Source organism: Marmota flaviventris, chromosome 12, assembly GCF_047511675.1.
Source record: "Marmota flaviventris isolate mMarFla1 chromosome 12, mMarFla1.hap1, whole genome shotgun sequence".
In the NCBI taxonomy this organism is placed as follows: domain Eukaryota; kingdom Metazoa; phylum Chordata; class Mammalia; order Rodentia; family Sciuridae; genus Marmota; species Marmota flaviventris.
In genome coordinates, this window is record NC_092509.1 from 67,410,733 (window position 1) to 67,431,415 (window position 20,683).

Consider the following 20,683-nt stretch of genomic DNA (forward strand, 5'->3'; position numbering starts at 1 on the left):
AAATGACATTTTTTCCAAGTACTTTCTCTTTCAAAAACCAGAAAATCTCCATCCAAATACTTGTGACTCAACACATAAGTTCACCAAGATGTAGATTTTAGGAGAGCTAGTTCATGATCAAGATGACTTTTTATACATCTTCTTTCTTATAAACAGGATGTTACAGTTTGAAAAGAGTAAATTCACTTAATCACTAAAAGGCCTATATTTGGGTAAAATGTTCAACCCACAAGTTTTAGTGGATTCTAAACCTTGGGAAAAAACTGTTTTTCTTTTCTTAATTGCCACTCTTGAAATAACTGGCAGTCAGATGATCTAGGAAAAAAGAATATATATATATATATATATATATATATATATATATATATATATATATATATATAAATTGAATACATACATAGGTATATATGTAATCAATTTTTTATATATTGAGTATTGTTAAACAACTCACAAATCTTACTTTCTGATATATAAGACTTATAAATGAATTTCCACATTAATCAATCCACTTGATTCAGGACTCTTACCCAAGATTAGCATATCTGTAATGTTTTAAATTTGGAATTTCTAAAAAAAAAATCTTGAATGTTACAAGCATTAATTTCCTAGCTACATTCGAGAGACTTATACACGTGTCTTTTGTTTATTAAGAATCTAGAGTAATTTCTCTATCCTTCCCCACCATTATCTCCACCACTCTGTTTTTGCTCTTTTGTCTTTCTGAGATTCTGGCTGCAGGATGCACTGAGCAGCTCTCACCTCTGGGATTCCCCACCAACCTGACAGCAATAGTTATATCACAGTTCCCCCCCCACACACACACCTCTTGGTTGTCATAGAAAATATACACACATACACAAAAGTTTTCTTTTCCCCATTGTAAGAGCTTTCTAGCTGATCATTAGAACATACAGATGGTAATAACAATAGCAAAGAGGGGTGAAATTTGAAAGGTTTCAGAAATCTTACAAATGTTTCCAAGTAGATAAAGTAAGTCTAATCTTTCTGAGTCACATGGTATGTAGTAGCCTTTTTTAGATGGTGTCCTCTTTCTCTGATGCTTACAAAAGGAACTCAGCCAGAACCTAATTCAATCTAACAGATCAAACTAGTAAATATATAGGAAAGGTACATGCTGGCATTATTGCTAGGAACCAATATCTCCATAAAGTAGGTTCCTAAACATTTGCTATGAACAATCCCTCTACCCAGCATTAAGACAGCTCTTTCCTACCTGGTCCCAAAGAATCACTGACTAAGGGTCAGAATAGCCCAAGAGGCCATGGGCAGGTACCTCCTAGGAAAGTTTTTCTCATTCTGGCCCTCATAGTTCTGTATAACCCAGTCAATATGCTCATTTCAGCTGATATACTGGATGTTCAAAATCTGATTGGGAGAGAGGAGTGAAAAATAAGGCTTACCAATCATCCACACAAATAAAACAATGCCATAGATACTGAGGTGAATTGTATTTCCACAACTCACATTTTTTTTTTTTTTATGGACCTAGGACAGGACCATTAGTAAGCCTTATTTTCAATGCCTTTTCACTACTAAAGCTGATGATTGAATTAACCTCACTCAGTCTGTTCAGAACTCAAGAGTGAAACCCCGGTCTACATTGATCCCCCAAAATCCTACTTTAATGATTACTTTAAAATAGAGACATCACAGTCTCAGTAGAGTAATTAATGTGGCAGGTCACACAGGAAAGTATGCAAAGGAGCAAACCCAGGCCTGCCCCGATCCAAAAAAATCACTCTTTTCTTTGGACCCAGTTGTCTATGCCACCTAGAATCTCAGGCATTATCCTTCTTATCCTTTGTTCACTGCTTAGTCTATTTATGCTGCTCTAACAGTATACTGAAAACTATTCATTTATCTCTCAAGAGTTCTGGAAGCCGGAAAGTCTAATTTCAAAGCACAGGTATCTGGTGAGGGCTTTTGTCCTGCCTCATCTTATGGCAGAAGACATAAGGTTAAGGGAGAGAGCAAGAGGGACCCATACTCTTCCTTTTATGACAGTGTCTATTCAATCAAAAAGGGTAAAGACCTCATGGCCCAATTACCTCTCAAAGGTCCCACCTCTTAATACAATTACAGTGGCAATTAAATTTCAATCTGAGTTTTAGAGGAGACTAATATTCAAACTATAATATCCACCAACCCGTTTTACCCATATTGCATAGCAGATACTTAGCTCAGGCTAGAAACACAAAGTCCAAACTCTTCTCCTCAGAGTTCTTACCTGAAAGCCCTGTGAGTCTGCGGACAAGCACTATTTTACCAGAAATTTCCTTGCCTTTTCCTGTGTTTACTCCAACAGTTTCCAACAGTTGGTCTGAAGAACTTGAATATGCAACGCCCTTTCCCTCGTATTTAATTTTCTTTATCTGTGATTTTTTTTTGGAATCACAAAATATTTATTTAAAAAATATACATCCTGGTTTTAGACAATTATCTAGTCCTTCTGGACTATTCTAAGCCCTTTGGTTTTCTAAAATGCATATGAATTATAGAATGTAGACATGGACATATAACTTCATCCTAAAGAAAAATGGGTGTGTTAGCTTTATGTTACTAAAGCAAAATATCTGAAGCAATTAATTTATAAAGAGAAAAGGTGTATTTAGTTCAAATGTTCTGGAGGTTCCAGACCAAGATCAGATGGCCTCATTGTTTTGGATCTCTGTTGAAAGTGCCAGATAGCAATGTCAGGGAGAATGTGTCAGAGCAAACTCTCACGTCATGAGCCAGGAAGCAAGACAGATGAGACTGGGTCCTATCATTCCTTTTGAAAGCACACTCCTAATGACCTAGAAACCTCACACAAAGCCTCATTCCCCAGTACCTGGGGACCAAGCTTTTACATACGGACCTTTAGGGAAACTCATCCAACCAATATTAATGGTAGTCATACCTTCACATTTGTCTACCAGTATTTTAGTTTATATACTGAATACTGATTTCAAATTTTTGTTTGATTTTATTTTTATTAATTAAAGCTATCTCGCTTTAATATGTGGGACATTATTTCTCTTGTAGTGTATTTTGTTAAAGTAACTGAACAAAGTATCTACCATTACTTCAAGAACTGAGAGTGTCTTTCAATGATACTGTAAAACTTACGTTCTTTTCTGCAAATGGACATATGGCTTCAGTACTAAACAACAGCTCACTTACTAAACCAAATTTTTCATATATCATTGAGTTAGAAAAATATAAGGTGAAATGGTAATCAAACACGTCTACCATTTGAACCTGTATGTTTGAATTTTAAATGTCAGAATTCAAACAGTGGCACATTTTCTTCTATGTACTTGATCTAAAATTAGGAAAACTGCTATTAGAAAAACAGCAGTCTCCTGATCCCAAAAAGAGGTTAAGACATTTTCTTACTCATCCTTTGCAAAGATGAAAATCTACAGTATATCAGATTAATGCAATTGTTAATCCCTAGAATTACCTTTATATCTCAATATAGAGTAATTTGGAGTCTTTTTTTTTTTTACTAACCTTTGTATAATTTACTTCTTGCTTCAAGAAGCCATAACTATCAATCACTATTTTCCTCCTCATACTTTTTTCTCCTTTGTTTCTGCAATGATTCTATATCTCAATCCTGAAATCTAAAAATTACTAGCTCTCTAATTTGTCCACAGTCACAAGGCTTTCTCAACTGTTTGGATCCAATTCCATTAATTATGCAGATAGATATCAATTCTCCTGTTACTGGCTGAGAGATAAATGACCAGACCCTCCCAGAATTCTCCTGTATTACGAAGCAGAAAGAGAAGGCTCCCCATTTAATTGTTGCTCCTGGATTTCATTTATCTGTCCTATAAGAACAGGAAGCAGAGCAATCATCACATAGTGCTGAGAGCTGTATTTGACATACAGTGTGTGATCACTATATGTCTGAATGAATGAATGAATGCAGAATATAACACATCTCCCTGGCAATTAGACAAACCCTCTTTCTGATCAAAGCAATTCTTCTGAGCCCTCCTGTGGTGATGGCAGTAGTAGTGGTGACTATTCTTCAAAACACCTCACTCCTCATCAGGTACTTTTTTTGCTATCTGATGAATTCCTGGCAAATTTTTACTCAGTGATCTGCATAATCACAGCATGTTAATAACCAGTCTCTAACAGTTGCAAAATTCTTCGGCAACATCAGGTACTGTTTTCTAGTGGCTCTCTGCTAAGAACAACTGTTCTGGGAAAAATAAAAACTTGCCATGCATTTTAAACAGAGATTTACATGTTTTCACAATAAAATGCCCTTTAATAAAGTAAGCTTCCATTGAATGAGTCATGTTTTTACAGAAAAGCAATAGTTTGGTTAGTAAAAACTACATTTCTAATAATGATTTTCTAAAATACAATTCCAAGAAAACTTAGTTCTTAATATGAGACCTACAAATATGCTTTTGCCATGTCAAAAAAAAGTGATGACAAATGATCATAGAACTGAAAAAAAATTATAAAAATGTAGTAAAGGTGAGTGTGTCAGGGAAGAAGAGTTTTAACTGGGGAAGTCCCAAATTGTGTTTCTTATAAAGGGAACACAAGACACTAAGCATGAAATCTGTTTAACCTAATAAGCACTCAATAGCTACATGTGTGATGAAGAAAATCTCATCATTTAACCAAATAAACTAAATTTCACTGGTCAGAATTCCAAGACAATGTATTTGGATGGCTGAATAAAATTTTTGTTCAAATGGAAAATGTGTTTTCACAGTATCAACCATGAGGATTTCTTAGAATACCCAAATTTCTTTTGGCTAAAATTTTGGGGTTTTATTAGAAAACTAGGTAATGCAAGGACATTGCTTGATGGAAGTGAACATTTGTATCTGGCTTTTTCCTCATTCATTTTACTGCTTGTGAACTAACACGGTTTGGGCGGTGGGCAGGGAGGTTGAGGACTTCATTGGGCAACTTCTAAACAAAGCTGTGGAAATGTTTCTTAGCTTGCATGACCCCCTTTAATCCTACCTGCTGTTACGTTAAAGGAAACACCAGATTCAAAAGGAATTATAAATTGTGTTGAACTAGGTCGTTATTTGGCTTTCCTTCAATTTTTTATTATTGTCAACTAATCGTTATTATGTTTTTTATAGTCATGTATGGAACAAGAGAGCAAGTTGTGAAAGCAAGCCTGAATAAACCAAGGATAATTTTTCACACATTTCTTATATGATTAATATTACTTCTTAGATCTTAAAGGAGAAAAGCTGATTCAGATCTGTTTATAAGGCAAGTCTGAGGCAAACATGGGTTAATGATGTATCATCCCAGATTTCTGGACAAATGAATAATAAAACAACTGACATTAAAAACAGAACATAGAAAACCAACATTAATTCTCAAATATAATTAGCTTTACAACTAGAAATTTGACCGTAAATCACAGGCACTCATAAAAAATCAATCAAGGGACATTTTGTTAAATCATTTTTTCTCACATTTTAGGGAATCACAGGGTACTCACTCCTCTTAGCAATGAGGATGTGTTTATTCATATATTTTAAACCCTGTGACCTCCCAAGTCCCTTTTAGCCCCAAAACACTGGTGAGAGGACAAAGGGCTATCAAGAAGAATTAGATACCAATCACTAAGGTCATCTGCCAGCCACTACAACATGTCCCCTGCAGAAATAGAAACGGAAATATAAAATTGAAAATCTGCTGGGAGATCTCTTTATGCAGAAAATGTACTCCCAGCTGGGTTCCTATATTCAGTCAGATACACAGAGATCCCTGAACACAGCCTTTTCATCTGTCCTGGTAGTTTCTAAATGCTTTTGACTGAACATCACCAGCAGTGGGAAAAGTATTACATGAGCAAATCTAAATATATATGCATTTAAGAATTAGAAATGTGTTCCACTTTAGTGTAGTCTGGTGTGGACATGGAGAAACATAAAAAATTAAAAATTACAACATAAGGAATGAGATTTAAAAATACATAGAACAGAACTGTCCTATTTTCTACCCATGGCAAAAAGTCTACCTGCATGGACTTTCTTGCTCCTTCTCTGTGGAGGAACACTAGTTCAGAGCCCTGATCTACATCTCTTCATCACTTGCTATTCTTGAGACGCTCCTAAGGATGACTTCTCTATTCAGAAATACAGGTATATTGCAACCTGTCTCCTAAATATTTACAGATCACTTTCCAAAATTTAATTCTTTCCCTTTAATAACAAACACCTCAACTTGAAAAAATATATTCTTTAAGATGTCTTCAGAGAAATTGAATATAGCAATGTAACTGAACCCTAATCCTATTTGGAGCAGGTTTTGCAGGCTTTGAGGGCACCAGGTGGTAAGTACACAAAATGAAAGGTAGGATTCTGTTTTCTTTTAAGACTTATAATCCAATAGAAAGATGAAAAGGTTCAGGTGTGAGTAATGCTTCTTGTTATTCCTGGGGGAGTGAGGGGGGGGGAATCTCAAAATTAAGTGAGAACAATGTCTACGCAACCTCTAATTGCAAGAAGGAAGGTTCTTAAAAGTAAATAACCTGATATTTCCCAGCTGGAGAACTTGCCTCAATTCAATGGATAATTTCTTTTTCTATTTAGGTCCCCAGAAGCAAAAGCTAATTTTGTGTCCTCTACTGAACTATATGAGGCAATTCTTTTTCAAAAACCTTACAATATTTGGTATCGGGAGTTAAACTCAGGGGCATTTAACCACTGAGCCACATCACCAACCTTTTTAGTTTTTGTTTGTTGTGTTTTTAATTTTAGAGACAGGGTTTTGCTGAGTAGCTGAGTTGCTAGGACTTTGCTAAGTTGCTGAGACTGGCATTGAACTCAAGATCCTCTTGCCAGAGTCACTGGGATTGTAGGTGCGCGCCACCACACCCAGCCAATTTCTGTTTCTCCAAAGATTCTTACACAGGGCACGATATTCACCCAGCCTTTGCCACAGGACCCGCCTTGTCTCTTTTCCAAAATTGGTCCCTGGGCACACAAATATGGCTTGTGATTTCTGGAGTACCTGGAACTGAGTTCTATAGTTTCACAAAGAGCAAAAGAGCCAAAAAAAAAAAAAAGAAAAGAAAAGAAAAGAAAAAAGAAAAAAAAATAGATAAAGAGATGAGTTAACAAACCTGGTGTTCATCAGCCTCCTCTTTAATTTATCTTACCCAGGATTTGTCATTTTAATCATCAAATTACTATGTAATAATTAGCAACATATATTTCTACCATTTTTAAGTTATTCCCTTTGTAAAATGAAAATTAAATGAAAGCAATTCATTTAATGAGGGTTATAATATCATAAAAGCCTGGTAACAATAGTGTTGTTTCTAGATTATACTTAACTGCAACCAACTATCATTTTGCCACCCTGTTCTATGACACTGTGCTATGACGCGGAATTCAGGGTCCCACCAAGACACACAAGATTATTTTCACTGAACTCCTCTCCTCAGTTGAGAGTGACCACTAATAGACCCACATGATCCAGCCAATTCCAGAATGTTGATCTCTTAAGGTGAGCTAAAAACAAATTTTCTTCATCTTCTACAAAACCATCAAGTAAAAATATTTGGTTTTCCCCACCAAGTCAGTTTATATAGTGGTCACAAATACAATATTATTTTAAGATTCCACCCACACTTTTTTATTTATAATTTTTAGGTTTTTTTTTTTAGAGAGAGTCTCAGACCAAACATACTGGGTTGACACAGTCTGTCAGTAGTTTCAAATAACATACACCATATGAGTCTGTTAACCTAAAAATATGAAACTTCCACATAATACCTATATATTCCACAATTGCTATAAGACCTTATAAATTGTATTTATAAAATCATAAGACATCCCGAGATTAATGAACCTGAAGTATACTTTCTGTTATCAACTGTGTCTTACTTTCTCCAACATTAACATTACTGTTTATTTCTTGGGCCAGTTATACATCTTCAAGGAGATAAAGGAAGAATGGGTATTTTAGGACATAAGCTTGTCTTCTTACATGCAGTTAAAACGTCTGAAATTCCGTTTTACTAATTATAAAACTAAAAGTTCTCCAGCAGAATTCTCCTTTACAGCCCTTCCATCCTATACAGAGACATAGTATTTCTGACCAAAAGCAAAGCTTTGGTTATGACAGCATCCCCAGTCTTCAAAGACATTACACATTCCCCACAAAGGAGGGGTTTGCCAGGTTAAATACTAGTTAACAAATCAAGAGAAACAGAGAACTATCAGCCCTCTCTAAGATTTTATAGAACTGCAAAACATATTTTCTTTCCTGAAAACATTTACGTAAGAAATTTAGGTCAAGAAAAAAGGACAAATAGCCAGAAAAAAAAAAAAAAAAAAAAAAAAAAAAACCTCTCTTAAAATTTAAATTATGCTGTTGAGATGACTCTAGAATGTTTAATAACATAGTCCTACTATGTTTACCATGTTTTTCTAATACTTCAAAAAGGAATTTTTTAAGAATGGTTTATATTTGGGGGAGCTAGTCAAAATGATCCATGAGGAACCATTTTCACAGTTATTTTCACAACCAATATTATGATTTACTTAAGGTTGGAGCTGTAACAATACTATTGGTTAATGTAATTAGGAAAATGAGAGTTGAAAAATAAGAAAGTAAAATCTAAAAAAGCAATGATAAAGAAAATAATGGTTTAAATACATATAAAAGGATAAATAAAAGAATGTAAATAGAAAAATATAGACACTACATGATCTTCTTTAGGTAAAATCAAAAATACCATCCTAAGAACTGAAAATTAAATGAGTAAATTCTACATAGAAAAGGAAGTTTTACGTAGCCAAAAATGTCATCTAAAGTTTGCATCTCATTTTAAAACTAAGGCAAGAGAGGGTGTAAGTAGAAAGGGCAAAAGATAAGTTGAACTTGAATTCCTATACTGCTAGGGAAAAAAAAAAATTAAGAGGCAGATGCGTGGTTTCTGGAATTAAGGTAGAAATGTGAAATTCTGCACAACCAGCAATTTACATTTCTTTCACAGAATAAAAAAATGTGTTCAACCACATCCTTCTGTTTATCTCCAGTGTAACAGAGTCACTTTTGTCTTTGCCATTATTATGAATTGAACTGTGTCCTCAAAAGATGTGTTGAAGTCTCAACTCCCAGGACCCCAGAAGGTGTCCTAACATGGAAATAATGACATCTGTAGATGTCATTAGTTAACATGATATAGTGGAATGCAGTGTGCCCTTAACCCAATTTGATGGATGTCCTTGTAAGAAGAGGGCAGTTTGGACACAGAGACAGAGACAAAGGAAAAGGCTATGTGACATCAGAGGCAGAGATGGCAGGAATGCAGTTCTAAGACAAGGATCCCAAGGTCTGACAGCCTTCACCAGACACTAGGCGGAGGCAGTGATGAATTCTGCCTAGTGCCTCAGGGACCATGGCCCTGCTGACAGCTCCATTTCCAGTTTTCACGAGAAGGACTTTCTTTTATTAAAAGCCACCTTGCTTGTGGTACTTTGGTATGGCAGCCCCAAGGAACTCATGTAGTCATTGTGTTTCATTACAAATCCAGGTGAAAAATCTAACTAGAAGACATGGGTTAGGAGAGCAATGGCAGTGCCAGGATAACCTACCTGCCACATAGTCACCAAATCCAATGGTTGTTAGGGTGATAACCACAAAATAAATTGCATCCAGGGCACTCCAGCCTTCTATGTGCTTGAATATGATCGCAGGCAGAGCCACAAAGAGGACACAGCCAAACAGTATAAATATGATGGTGGAGATGATGCGAATCTTGGTCTGACTAACATTCCACTTCTAGAGGGAGAGAGAGAGATATTGGTGGATTTATTATTGATATGCCTACAAAGCTAACCTATGCACAGTTAATCAGCAATTGAGCATGTTATTTTGTTCCTTTCTATTCTTAGTTTTCAGTTGTCTTTGCTTATGAAAATTGGGTAAAACATAACCAACTCAAAACAACCAATGCTAGTAATTATGCTACTTTAATTTACCCTTACGTAGTTTTACAACAGGTTAAATACTTTCAAAAGTATGTTACATTAGCTCTGAGAATACTCCATTTTTTTAATCTGAACTACTTTTGAAATATATCTACTCTATAGGCATACAACTAATTATGGGCCAAACACAATCTAGAAATATACAGTAAGAGGAAATTGAAACAAGAATTGCATACTTATAATAGTGTATTGGTAAACATTAATCATGAAAGTAATTCAGGTGAACCGTCCTCAGTTCTATGGTTTTAATCTGTACAACCGTAGGCAAGCATATGTCTTCAACAATCTTGAGACACAGCTGTCCTCAGCACACCTATGTTTTTCTGCCTCCTCTCCAATAAGAAAGTGTAATGCACACTATAATGTATTAAATGAAGGTTGTGCATATATCATCTAGGTATATGTCCTGTGTACAGTAAAAATTATAGATCATATCCTGTACCATGGGAAAATCACTGAATGTTAAGAGTGTAAGAATGTTTTAGAGATAAAGATCTATGAGATCAGATCATAGAAAGGGATCACAGGAGACTCTCTAGCCACCATGTTCCTCTCATATGTGAGGGTTAAATGAATTCAGGTTTAGAAAGTTCTTCAAATGTTGTTAGTACCAAATGCTGAATCATGACAGCTGGAATAACATCATTTATGAGAGCATAGATTATTTCTTTAATGCATTGACGTAGATGCTACATGGAAAACATTACTCAGCATGTGACAGGAAGTCAAAAAACTTACTGGATGAATGAACAATTCAACATTACCAAGTTCATGCCACTTGATTAATATAAATACAGGAGGTTTTGAATACCTATATAATACCTGTCTTATTCTACTCTAATAGTAAGAATATTCGAGCTAACTTTGATCTTAATTCTGAAACATAACTAAAGCTACATTTGGACTAGTCATTTAAAGTGAAGACTAATAATTAAAGGTTTTATTTCACCAAAAGAGTTACATGTAATTATTTTGTTGAACTTTTGTGTAAAGGTAAAACATTACTGAATAATAATTAAAATGTATTTGTTACTACCAGTAGGTAATTTGCAATCCCATTCTTTATCATAGTCCTCTATAATTTGATTCAAGAACATAAGCTTATAGGCTGGGGGTGTGGCTCAGTGGTAGAGTGCTTACCTTAGCATGTGCAAGGCTGGGGTTCAAGTCCCAGCACCGCAAAAAAAAGAAAAAAAAACTTACAATCATAGGTATATTATTATTTTTTTCTTACAACATTGATAAAAGAATTTTGTCTTATTAATTTTTTTCTACTGAATATCATGCAACCATGAGCATTTTCATGTGTACTACCTTTGGTTCTACTGAATTCCTTAGATAAATTTTTATTAATGGCATTACTTAATTAAGTGACATGATCACTTTTTTTCTGTAACTGCTTATTATTACACCCTTCCCAAAGTGGCTATATAAATTTAGAGTACACAAAGTACTAAAGAGTACACAAAGATACTAAGGCAAATGTTTAAATAACAAATTATTATCAGTCATTTACTACCAACGTTAAGGTTTAATTTATCCTGCTGCCAATCCTGAGAGTATTGTCTTATGGTACTTTTACTCATATTATTAAACTGAAAAGAAAATGGAAGTGTGAGGGGAAAATACATCATTTAAAAGAATATAGGTAGGAGACAGTACATCTGGAATTTGAACCTAGAATTGTTGGATTACTACTTTGTACTTCCCTGTGTGTACTTTTGGGTATTTCTCATATAATAATTGATTCACTCAAATAAGTGTTAATTTGATTAAAATACAGTGAGTTATATGCTAAGAGAGACACATATAATCTAGTATGGAAACTCTAATAATTAAGTTTTTCTCTCTACCTGAGGTGGCAGAAAAGGTATAATATTTTTTAAAAAATGAAATAATAAATATATGTAGCTTAAAATCTATGGTACTCACAATAAATGTATCTTCCACTTTGGCAATTCCTTTTCCAAATATGGTCCCTAGCTGATCTCCAACTCCAGCCAACAGAAACCCAAAGAGGGGAATTCCCAGTAAGGCATAGATGATACAGAATATTTTTCCGCCTTCTGTGCGTGGTGAGATGTTTCCAAATCCTTAAAAGAGGAAAATATTCAGTTGTTTATAAATGAATCATTTAAAACATATGACTTCAAGACTGATGAAACAGAAATACTCAAATCGTATAACATACCATTTATTAATTTTAAAGTTAAGAATCTTTTTGCATGATATAAATGTTAACATAATTAATATGCAATACTCTGTTTTAAGCAAATATTTCAATAAAATCCAATGTAGAGCTAATGTTGCAATTGAACTTTGATAAGATGATGAAAACTGAGGTGCTAACACATGCAATGAAGTCCTCATTTTCACCCAGTTTGCCTCCCTCTCACAAGCACTGACAGTCCCGCTGACTCTAAGGTTTTCATTGTCATTGAGAACACACTGAGAAGAGCACATTGCCCTCATTTACAAGCATTCAAATATGCTTAATTTATTTAGATTAAAGCTGAGTAGCACTTTTTAAATCTTTTATTCAAGTGCACTCCACAAAGCCATAACTAAAAACTTTCTAAATTTTTTTGAAGTTCTGAAGATTTTGAAGAATTTCCAGTTTTGCGTAAGGATATCAGCTTGATTCAAGCAATTCAACTTCACTTTTCTATAATCACAGAAACACTGTCCACACACATACCTGGGGCAGAGAACACCCACTTTTAGTGCTTAGCATGCTTCTCTTGATAGATAATCCTCTTAACTGCACTTCCTATTAAATTCATCTGGAAATTTATTAGTTTTCTCCTACTCAAAAAAGGGGATAGAAATTTTAGATTGGCTTTTTGTTGTTACTTTCTAGTTTTTTGAATATTGTAGTCAGAGATGATGGAATGTATGATTTTTACTTTTTGGAATCTATTGAGATTTATCTTTGTGGTTTTATTATGGTAAATGTTCATATTTGTTTCATTTTTATTTGAAAACAGTATGGATTTTTATTTGTCGAATAACAACATATATATGTGGGGCTCGGGTGAGCTAATATTTGGTCATTTTAACCCATACATTTTTCTGCCCATATCATTTCCATATTTCCCTTCTTCCCCTTCAGTTTGGTGTTTATTGCTAATGAATTCGTCTGTGGAAGGATTTTATTTTTAAGTATCCCTATTTATGAAGAGATTTGAGGCTGAGGAAGTAGCTCAGTTGGTAGAGTGCTTGCCTCATACCCACAAGGTCCTGGGTTCAATCCCCAGCATCACAAGAAAGAGAAATTTGACTTTTTCCAGGAGCCTGTCATGAAAACACTAATTACTTCCATTTTTTTGTTGTTTTGTAGTATTTTGTTACTATTAACTCAATTCTTTGAGTGAAGTCCTAAATTTCTGTTATGTAGGTGTCTTAGTTAAGCCGTTAAGAACTACTAGTCATATTTTTACACTTGAAAGCATAATACAACACTAGATTGGTTCACATTTGTAGCTGAAATTTACTTTCCAGCCCCAGTGACAACTGTGGTTCATTTGGTGGCATACAGAAGGTTCTGGTTCAGGCAGCTGAAGTGGTTTTCTTGGTCAGGGAGAAGAGACTGATTATCTCCTGTTCAGTGTGTACTTCCCTGACTTCCAAAAGCAGCACCTCCCAATTCTTGATGTCAGCTGCCAGTTGACAGCTGCTCTATTGTGTTTCAGGACCAATGGTCCACTCTGGGGATGTCTGTACATAACTGTCCTAGAAAAGCTTGTATTCACAGCTTTATCCTGGATGTAGACAGGAAACAGCTTCTCTAACAGTTAAGATTAGCGGTTCCACAGAATTTTAACTACTTTACAGGTTGACTGCCCACAAACCCATTTCTTTTTTTTTCCCCCAGTGGGAGGTGGTGGTTGTTCTCCATTAAGTTACAAAATATATCCTGTCCACTTGTGGGAGACATTATTTATAGAAGACATTGGTAAAATCATATGAATAACATAAGGCAACTTTTTACATATAATGGTTGAATGGATTGAGGGTATTTTGCTGAAGAAAAGACTAGGAATAGGAGGAAGCTGACTAACTGATTTCAACTATTTAAATGATGAAAACATGGAAAAGGAATCAGAGCTACTCAGATGCTTTGGAGCAAAGAACAGAAGTAATGTGTAGAAGCTGCACAAGTGAATTCATATTAAGTAACTGCAGCCAAAATATAGTAAATGGCTATAAGAGGTAGGCAGAAGCCAGAAAATCATTTTCTGTGCCTAAAATTTTAGACTGATGTTTGTTTTCTAGGTTTCCTTATAATTCAGTAGGCAAATGTACATAAATAAGAGGGTTCTCTAATATTGGCTTTCACCATGTGTATAATTGCTTATCCATGTGTTTAAAACATTAACTGATCATCTACTACTTTGTAGGCAGTATGTTAAACCTTAGGGATGGGACCATGAAGCAGGCAGATTTAATCTCTTAGAGTTTATTACCCAGTGAAGAACAAAGGCCAGGGACTGATACATGTATGTGTGATAAGCGCATACTGCAGAAATTACAGGATGCTCATGATGAACATGGATTGAGGAGAATGAGAAGCTGCACATAGGAATGAACCACAGCAACCATCTGAAACTTGAGTAGAAGTCACCTAGAAGGCAGAAAGAAGTAAGGTTCATGACAAGGCTGAAGAACCACAGATGTAAAAATCTTAAGAGGAAAAAAAAAAACAGTATCTAGCATCTTTGGGAAACTAAAAGCATTTCAGTTTCATGGAAAGCAGTGGGAGAGTGGCAGCAGATATAGAAAGAAAGGCAACCGGAGGCTGTGTGATGAAGCATGACATCTGTACCATTTTTAGTATACTAAAAAATAACCAGATTTGAGGAGACCAAAGGCAAGATCAAGGAAGATAAGTGCTGTGATTAGGAGAAAGAGTCCCCCCAAACCTATGTGTTATAGACTTGGTGCCCAGGGTATTAACACTAGGAGGTGATGGAACCTTTCAGGTGTGGGACCTAGTGTGAGATAACAAGGAGATACGGAGGGCTTCCTTGAAGGAGACTGTGGGACTCTACCCCTTCCACTCTCTCTTTGGCTCCCTGGCTCATGATGTAAGCAATTTTGCTCTACCACACACTCCTCACCAGGGCCTTGTGACTTCCCACCCTCTGAGCAATGGGTCCACCCAATCTTGAACCAGAATCTCCAAAACTAGGAGCCAAAATAAAATTTTTTCTCCTTATTAGTTAATTATGTCAGGTATTTCATTATGGTAACATTACACACTGACTAATACAGCAAGGAACATAACGATTTGGAATAGGTTGATTTTGATATGCCAAGTGGAATAACCAAAGAAATCCAGTGCATATTGTATATATGAGTCTGAAACCCAACAGAGAGCTGAGCTGGAGACAGAGATTATGGGGTAGGTGAGACACACAGAAAAAATATGTAGATTGAGGAGATAGTGTAGAGTGGAACTCGAAGGAAACCACCAACATTTAAAAGGCAGAGAATGCAGGAAGAACCTCTAAAGAGACTGGTTAGAAAATGAAGTGTGTTTTCAGGAAAGTTATAGAAAGAGCAAATATGAAAAGAAGGAATGGTAAATGCTTTCAAATATTTCTTAAAAGTCAAAAAGATAACTATTGGGGAACATCCAAGGATCAGCAACAAATTGGTTATCAACAAAATGGTCATTTCAATGGACCAGTGGGAGGAGGAACATACAAATAATCTCCTTTATTAAAAATATTTTTTGTAGTTGTCGATAGACCTTTATTTTATTTATTCATACGTGGTACTGAGAATCAAACCCAGGGCCTCACATATGCCAGGCAAATGTGCTACCACTGAGCCCCAGCCCCAGCCCCAATAAATCTCTTTCTTGGAGCCTGTTTTTCCTTTTCTTTTTTTCCTCTTTCTCTTTCTCTATTTTTCTCCTCCTCTGTTTCTTTCTCTTCCATCCCTTTCTTTCCTTCTTCCTTTCTTTCTGTAATAAAAATGACCTTATTCTTTAAATTTTGAAATAAACTCTCAGAAAAATTGCAGGGATTATCCACAGAATTCTGTTATATGTTAACATTCCCCAACTTTGCCTTATCCCTCTCTCTGCATAAGTACATTTTTTTTTTCTGAACCATTTCAGAGTAAATTGTGGAGATCAGGCCGTTTCATTCCAACTTTCTTTCCTGTGTATTTCCTTTTTCTTAAACCATTCTCTTAAATATCTACAGTACAATTAGCAAACCCAGTAGAGTTAACATAGATTCAAGATTATCATCTAATTTACAATCCACATTCAAATTCTGAAGTTCTATTAATGTCTTTAGTAACACATTTTCCCTGTTCCAGGATCCAATTCAAGATCTTACACTGTGTTGACTAGTATATCTCCTTACTCTCCTTTAATCTCCTGGAATAGTTCCTAAATCTTCTTTCATTTTTTAAAGCCTTTCATGTTTTTCAAAGAATAGAGACTGTTATTTTACAAAATGTTCCTCAGTTTGAATCTACCCAATTCTTCCTCACAAGTAGATTCAAGTCATACACTTTTGGCAGGAATACATCTTTCTCAGTACATTGCATCTGGAAACACATAACAATGGTTTGTCCTATTGATGGTGACATTAACTTTGAGTACTTGGCTAAAGTATGTCTACTAGGTCTCTCCACTGAGAAATTACTATTCTTTCCCTTTGCAATTAATAAGTCATTTACAGGGAGATTCTTGGAGAACATGCAAATATTCTGTTCCTTCAATTTTTTCTCACTAGTTATAGTATGAAGAATAAACAGAATGCAAATAGTGCTAAGAAAAAGAAATTGCAATGAGAAATAAATAGCATAGTGAGATAATTCTCATTTAAAACATCCCCAAGTACATTATGTATAGAACAGAGATACTCTTTTAAAAAATACATTAATGTAATTTTTTACTTTATGTAGAACAAAAAAGCCCAGACGCATCCCCTACCTATTTGAGGAAATCCTAATGAGAAAGAAGAAATCAGAGAAAGAACAAGTAAAGTTCTTGTCCAGCCACTAACAACTCAGTGGGATGCAGATAACCTGGATATTCTTTTTATTATCTACTTTGCTCTGAAGATGAGGAGGAAGCCTGGAGTCAAGATAAAGAGCCTGCCATGGCTGGCATCCCAGCCCTAGGAAAATCTGGCAGGACCGTGGACTCTGTCATAACAAATCTATGCATTTCATCTGTCTGTCTCCTGTCTGCTCTTGCTTACTAATGCCATGGAACACTCTACAACAGAGGAATGTGAGCAAAGAACCCATCCCAGGCAAGTGTGATGAAGCCTCAGAAAGCATGTATCAAGATAATTTAAAGAATAAGGTCATTTTGATTACAGAAAGAAAAGCCATGGAATCTTTAAATTTATTTATTTGGGATTGTGCACTATTTCTGTACACTGGGCCAGCGTGGAACTCGACAACTTCAAATCCATCCCCTGTTCTAGCATCAGTAAGCAAAGTACAAGAAGATAAAGGCCTCGCCAAGTCAGCAATGTGTACTCTTTGGACATGGGTCCTCTGAGAGTCCTGAAAAGATCCAACACTCTCCTTCATTACCTTCTCCAGATGAATAGCGCTGGGAGGTGGGTAGGGCAATCATTTGGGAATCTCATCCCATTCCATTCTCTTATTTTGAATGAGGAAACAAATGTCTTTACAGTCATAATCATAAGAAGTAACCAGTTTTCAGGAAGTTTCAGGGAAGAAAAATAAATGATACGGCTTTTACTATTTTATTTTTTTATCCTAAATGGTGCATCACTACAAAAAGGCTTTACTCTTTAGTAATACATGCCAAGCTGTCGAGGGAACTCAATTTGATTTGCTGCCATGCAAGTTAAAAGGGCATAAGGAATGATAGCTCTAGGTTATCATTAATCGCAGATTTAGATTTAGCCTAGAGGCTACCACAGAACATCTTCAGAAAAGCCAACAGAGGATTTCCTCAGGAAATCCGAAGAGAATTCTAGGTCCCTCATCCAAAGAGAATTCTAGGTGTAAGAAAAGCCAGTTTACCCTTCTCGGATCACTAAATGGAGACAAGTCTCCTGTGGTGTACCTGCACTTCATTTCCATTGTGTTTATGACCAAGTCAACAGAAGGGTGACCTAAGGGAAGAGAAAGGAGGAATCCTGACAGAATCCTTCTCTTAATGTTCCCTGTTTCATTTTCAAAATATTTCTCTACCTGTCATTATGCTGAGTTCCAAGGCTGAATCTGTACCTCAGAGGAGGCATGCCTCACAGAGCTCATACAACTTCTCAGTGTACACACACAAAAAAACAGTGACCTGGTAGTTTTCTGACATAAAGGGCATGTCTAGACCTTCTGAGGGACAAAATCCAGGGGTAGTCTGGAGGATGCCTCCTATTTTCTTCCCTCCACAGATTTACCCCAGTTCTAACCAGTAAGTATGGACCTGGGTGAAGGACTAGCCACCATGAATAGCTGTAGGAGCTCCAGATGAAAGATAACCTTTAACTAAAAGCAGGACAGTAAACTAAGCTTCTAAATTGCTAATATTTGTGATTATCTGGATTCCCTGGTCAGTCAGCAATACCTTCATGACCACAAGGTAAAATAATACTGCTGTAGCAAGAAGATAAAAATGAAAAAAAAAAAAAACTGTATTAAGTTTGGTTTTGTTTATGTCCTAAACTAAGATGCTTATACTCAAAATGTTTCCCTTGAAGAAAACAAGGTTTTTGGTTTATGGTCTAACATGTGCATAACAGGAAAATGGAGAGAATGACAGTCAATCCATCTTCCAAAAGGTTTGAGGAAACAGAAAAGATGGCGGACTGATGCACACAATCTTGCAGGAGGTGGGCTTAGCTTGGCCAGCGCCCAGAGAGAACAGGAACCGGAAGGGATCCGAGGAGGCATTGATGGTATGCTGGAGTTCATGTGTGAAAGGAACTGTTAAATTTTCAGGAATTTTCCAAGTTAGCTGACTTCATATTAACATACTGAAACTAGGTACAGTGGAAAGAGTCACACCACAGAAACTGGCAAGCACTGTAACTCAGGTCTTTTTTTCTTCCCTTCCTCAGCTAATGTTTACCAATACATCATCAAACACAGTAGAGTCAAATTTCAGGAATTGTAGGTAGTTTGTGCCAGAGAGACCAACGGGAGCCAACCTAGTGCATAGAGGTCAAGGAGCCAACCTAGTGCATAGAGGTCAACCTTTGACATTTGAATGACAGGGATATACAGAATTGCTGTCATCTATTCACATTAATCTCAGGTAGGGGCCTTCCATGTTCAGCTACTGTGTTCACTATAATTAGATCATTGGCCAAAAGCCTGTATGTGCCCTTTTCTGAGTACTCCAAAATAGCCTATGTTTCTGATTAGAATTTATTAGTACCAAAAATAAATAAAGTCCTCTTCAAGCACTGTGTATAGCTGTGATTATATAATTATTTCCACAATCTGTCTTTTGTCTATCTTCTCCATTTGAATATGAGTCTCACGAGTATAGAGACTAAATTATTACATAGATAATAGATGATAGATAGATAAAATGATTATAACTCTGGAACCTTGCCTAAATACGGGCTTAACTATTGCTTAATTGACAAACAATAACTATATCTTGACTGACTGATTTACAGATAAATACAAACTCCCAAAACTTTAGAAAGTAAAGAAAAAGAAAAATTATAGAACAATACAATGTTTCTCTACAAGAACTGATTTAAAAAACAAATCTTTCCATAAATAATCAATACATTAACTATCTTTGAAACGGAAATTACAGGGTTTTTTTTTAATTTTATAACTTAATGATATATCCTAAAATTGGAAGAATGTTAATAATCTATAAATATTTTAAAATTAGAGAGAGCTGAAGTTTATTTCCAAATTAAAAAGTTGTTATCCATAGTTTAAATAGTTAAAACTATGTGTCAAATTAATGACTGGAAATAATAGAAAGATAGGAAAGGACTCAAGTATTAGTATCTGATAAATATACTTCAAATGAATTTCAAAGGTGTTGATTACTCACTAAATAGTGATGGGGTAAGTAATAAGTTACTTAGAAATAAATTAGACTTTATTTCACATTATACTCTAAACATCAGGTAGATTAAATCATCAAATATTTTTAAAATATGAACATGAAATACTATGAAGAAAAGACAGTAAAATAATTCTAACAATGTAACTACTAGGGCAGAACCACAAAGAAAGTGAGCAATAAATATGACAACACAAAAAATATAATAATGATTTCGTATAACCTCATTTAAAAGAAGAGTATAAATACTATATAAAAGCCATTGAAGAAGGATCCCAGTGCCAATGTTACTGGTCCTACCAAGCCTCTTCTTGATCAGAGAGCTAAGTTTTCATTTTATTTTCAGTGCTAAAGGTGGCCAAGATCCACCATGTCTGCACTTTTGATTGAGATGTTCTCCCAATTAAGCCTTTTACTATAATTATTTAAACCTTGAATCAGTAATCAAAAATATACCTAGTTACTAGAAAATTTCAAGTACCCATCATGATAAATCAATAAGCCTGCAACATATTATTAGTGATGTGTACTCAAAATATTTAATGAAAGCCTGTGAAATAGTCAAATTTACAAAGGAGTTTATCTCCATTGAAAGAGGTCAGGTTTAATTTGTAATAAGCAACAGTTTTGGTTATCC

General features: G+C 35.4%; 1 protein-coding gene across 2 annotated transcripts in view; it reads right to left on the reverse strand.

Annotated features, from left to right (window-relative positions):
* Kcnk2 (potassium two pore domain channel subfamily K member 2) overlaps positions 1 to 20,683 on the reverse strand; it is a 133,366-nt gene that overhangs the window by 43,487 nt on the left and 69,196 nt on the right. For both annotated transcript variants that reach the window (XM_027934782.3, XM_027934783.2), the window contains exons 4-5: positions 11,940 to 12,100; positions 9,612 to 9,798 (exon numbers count right to left, since the gene is read on the reverse strand). In XM_027934782.3, the coding sequence (XP_027790583.1) occupies positions 9,612 to 9,798; positions 11,940 to 12,100 (348 nt within the window). The remainder of the gene's footprint in view (positions 1 to 9,611; positions 9,799 to 11,939; positions 12,101 to 20,683) is intronic.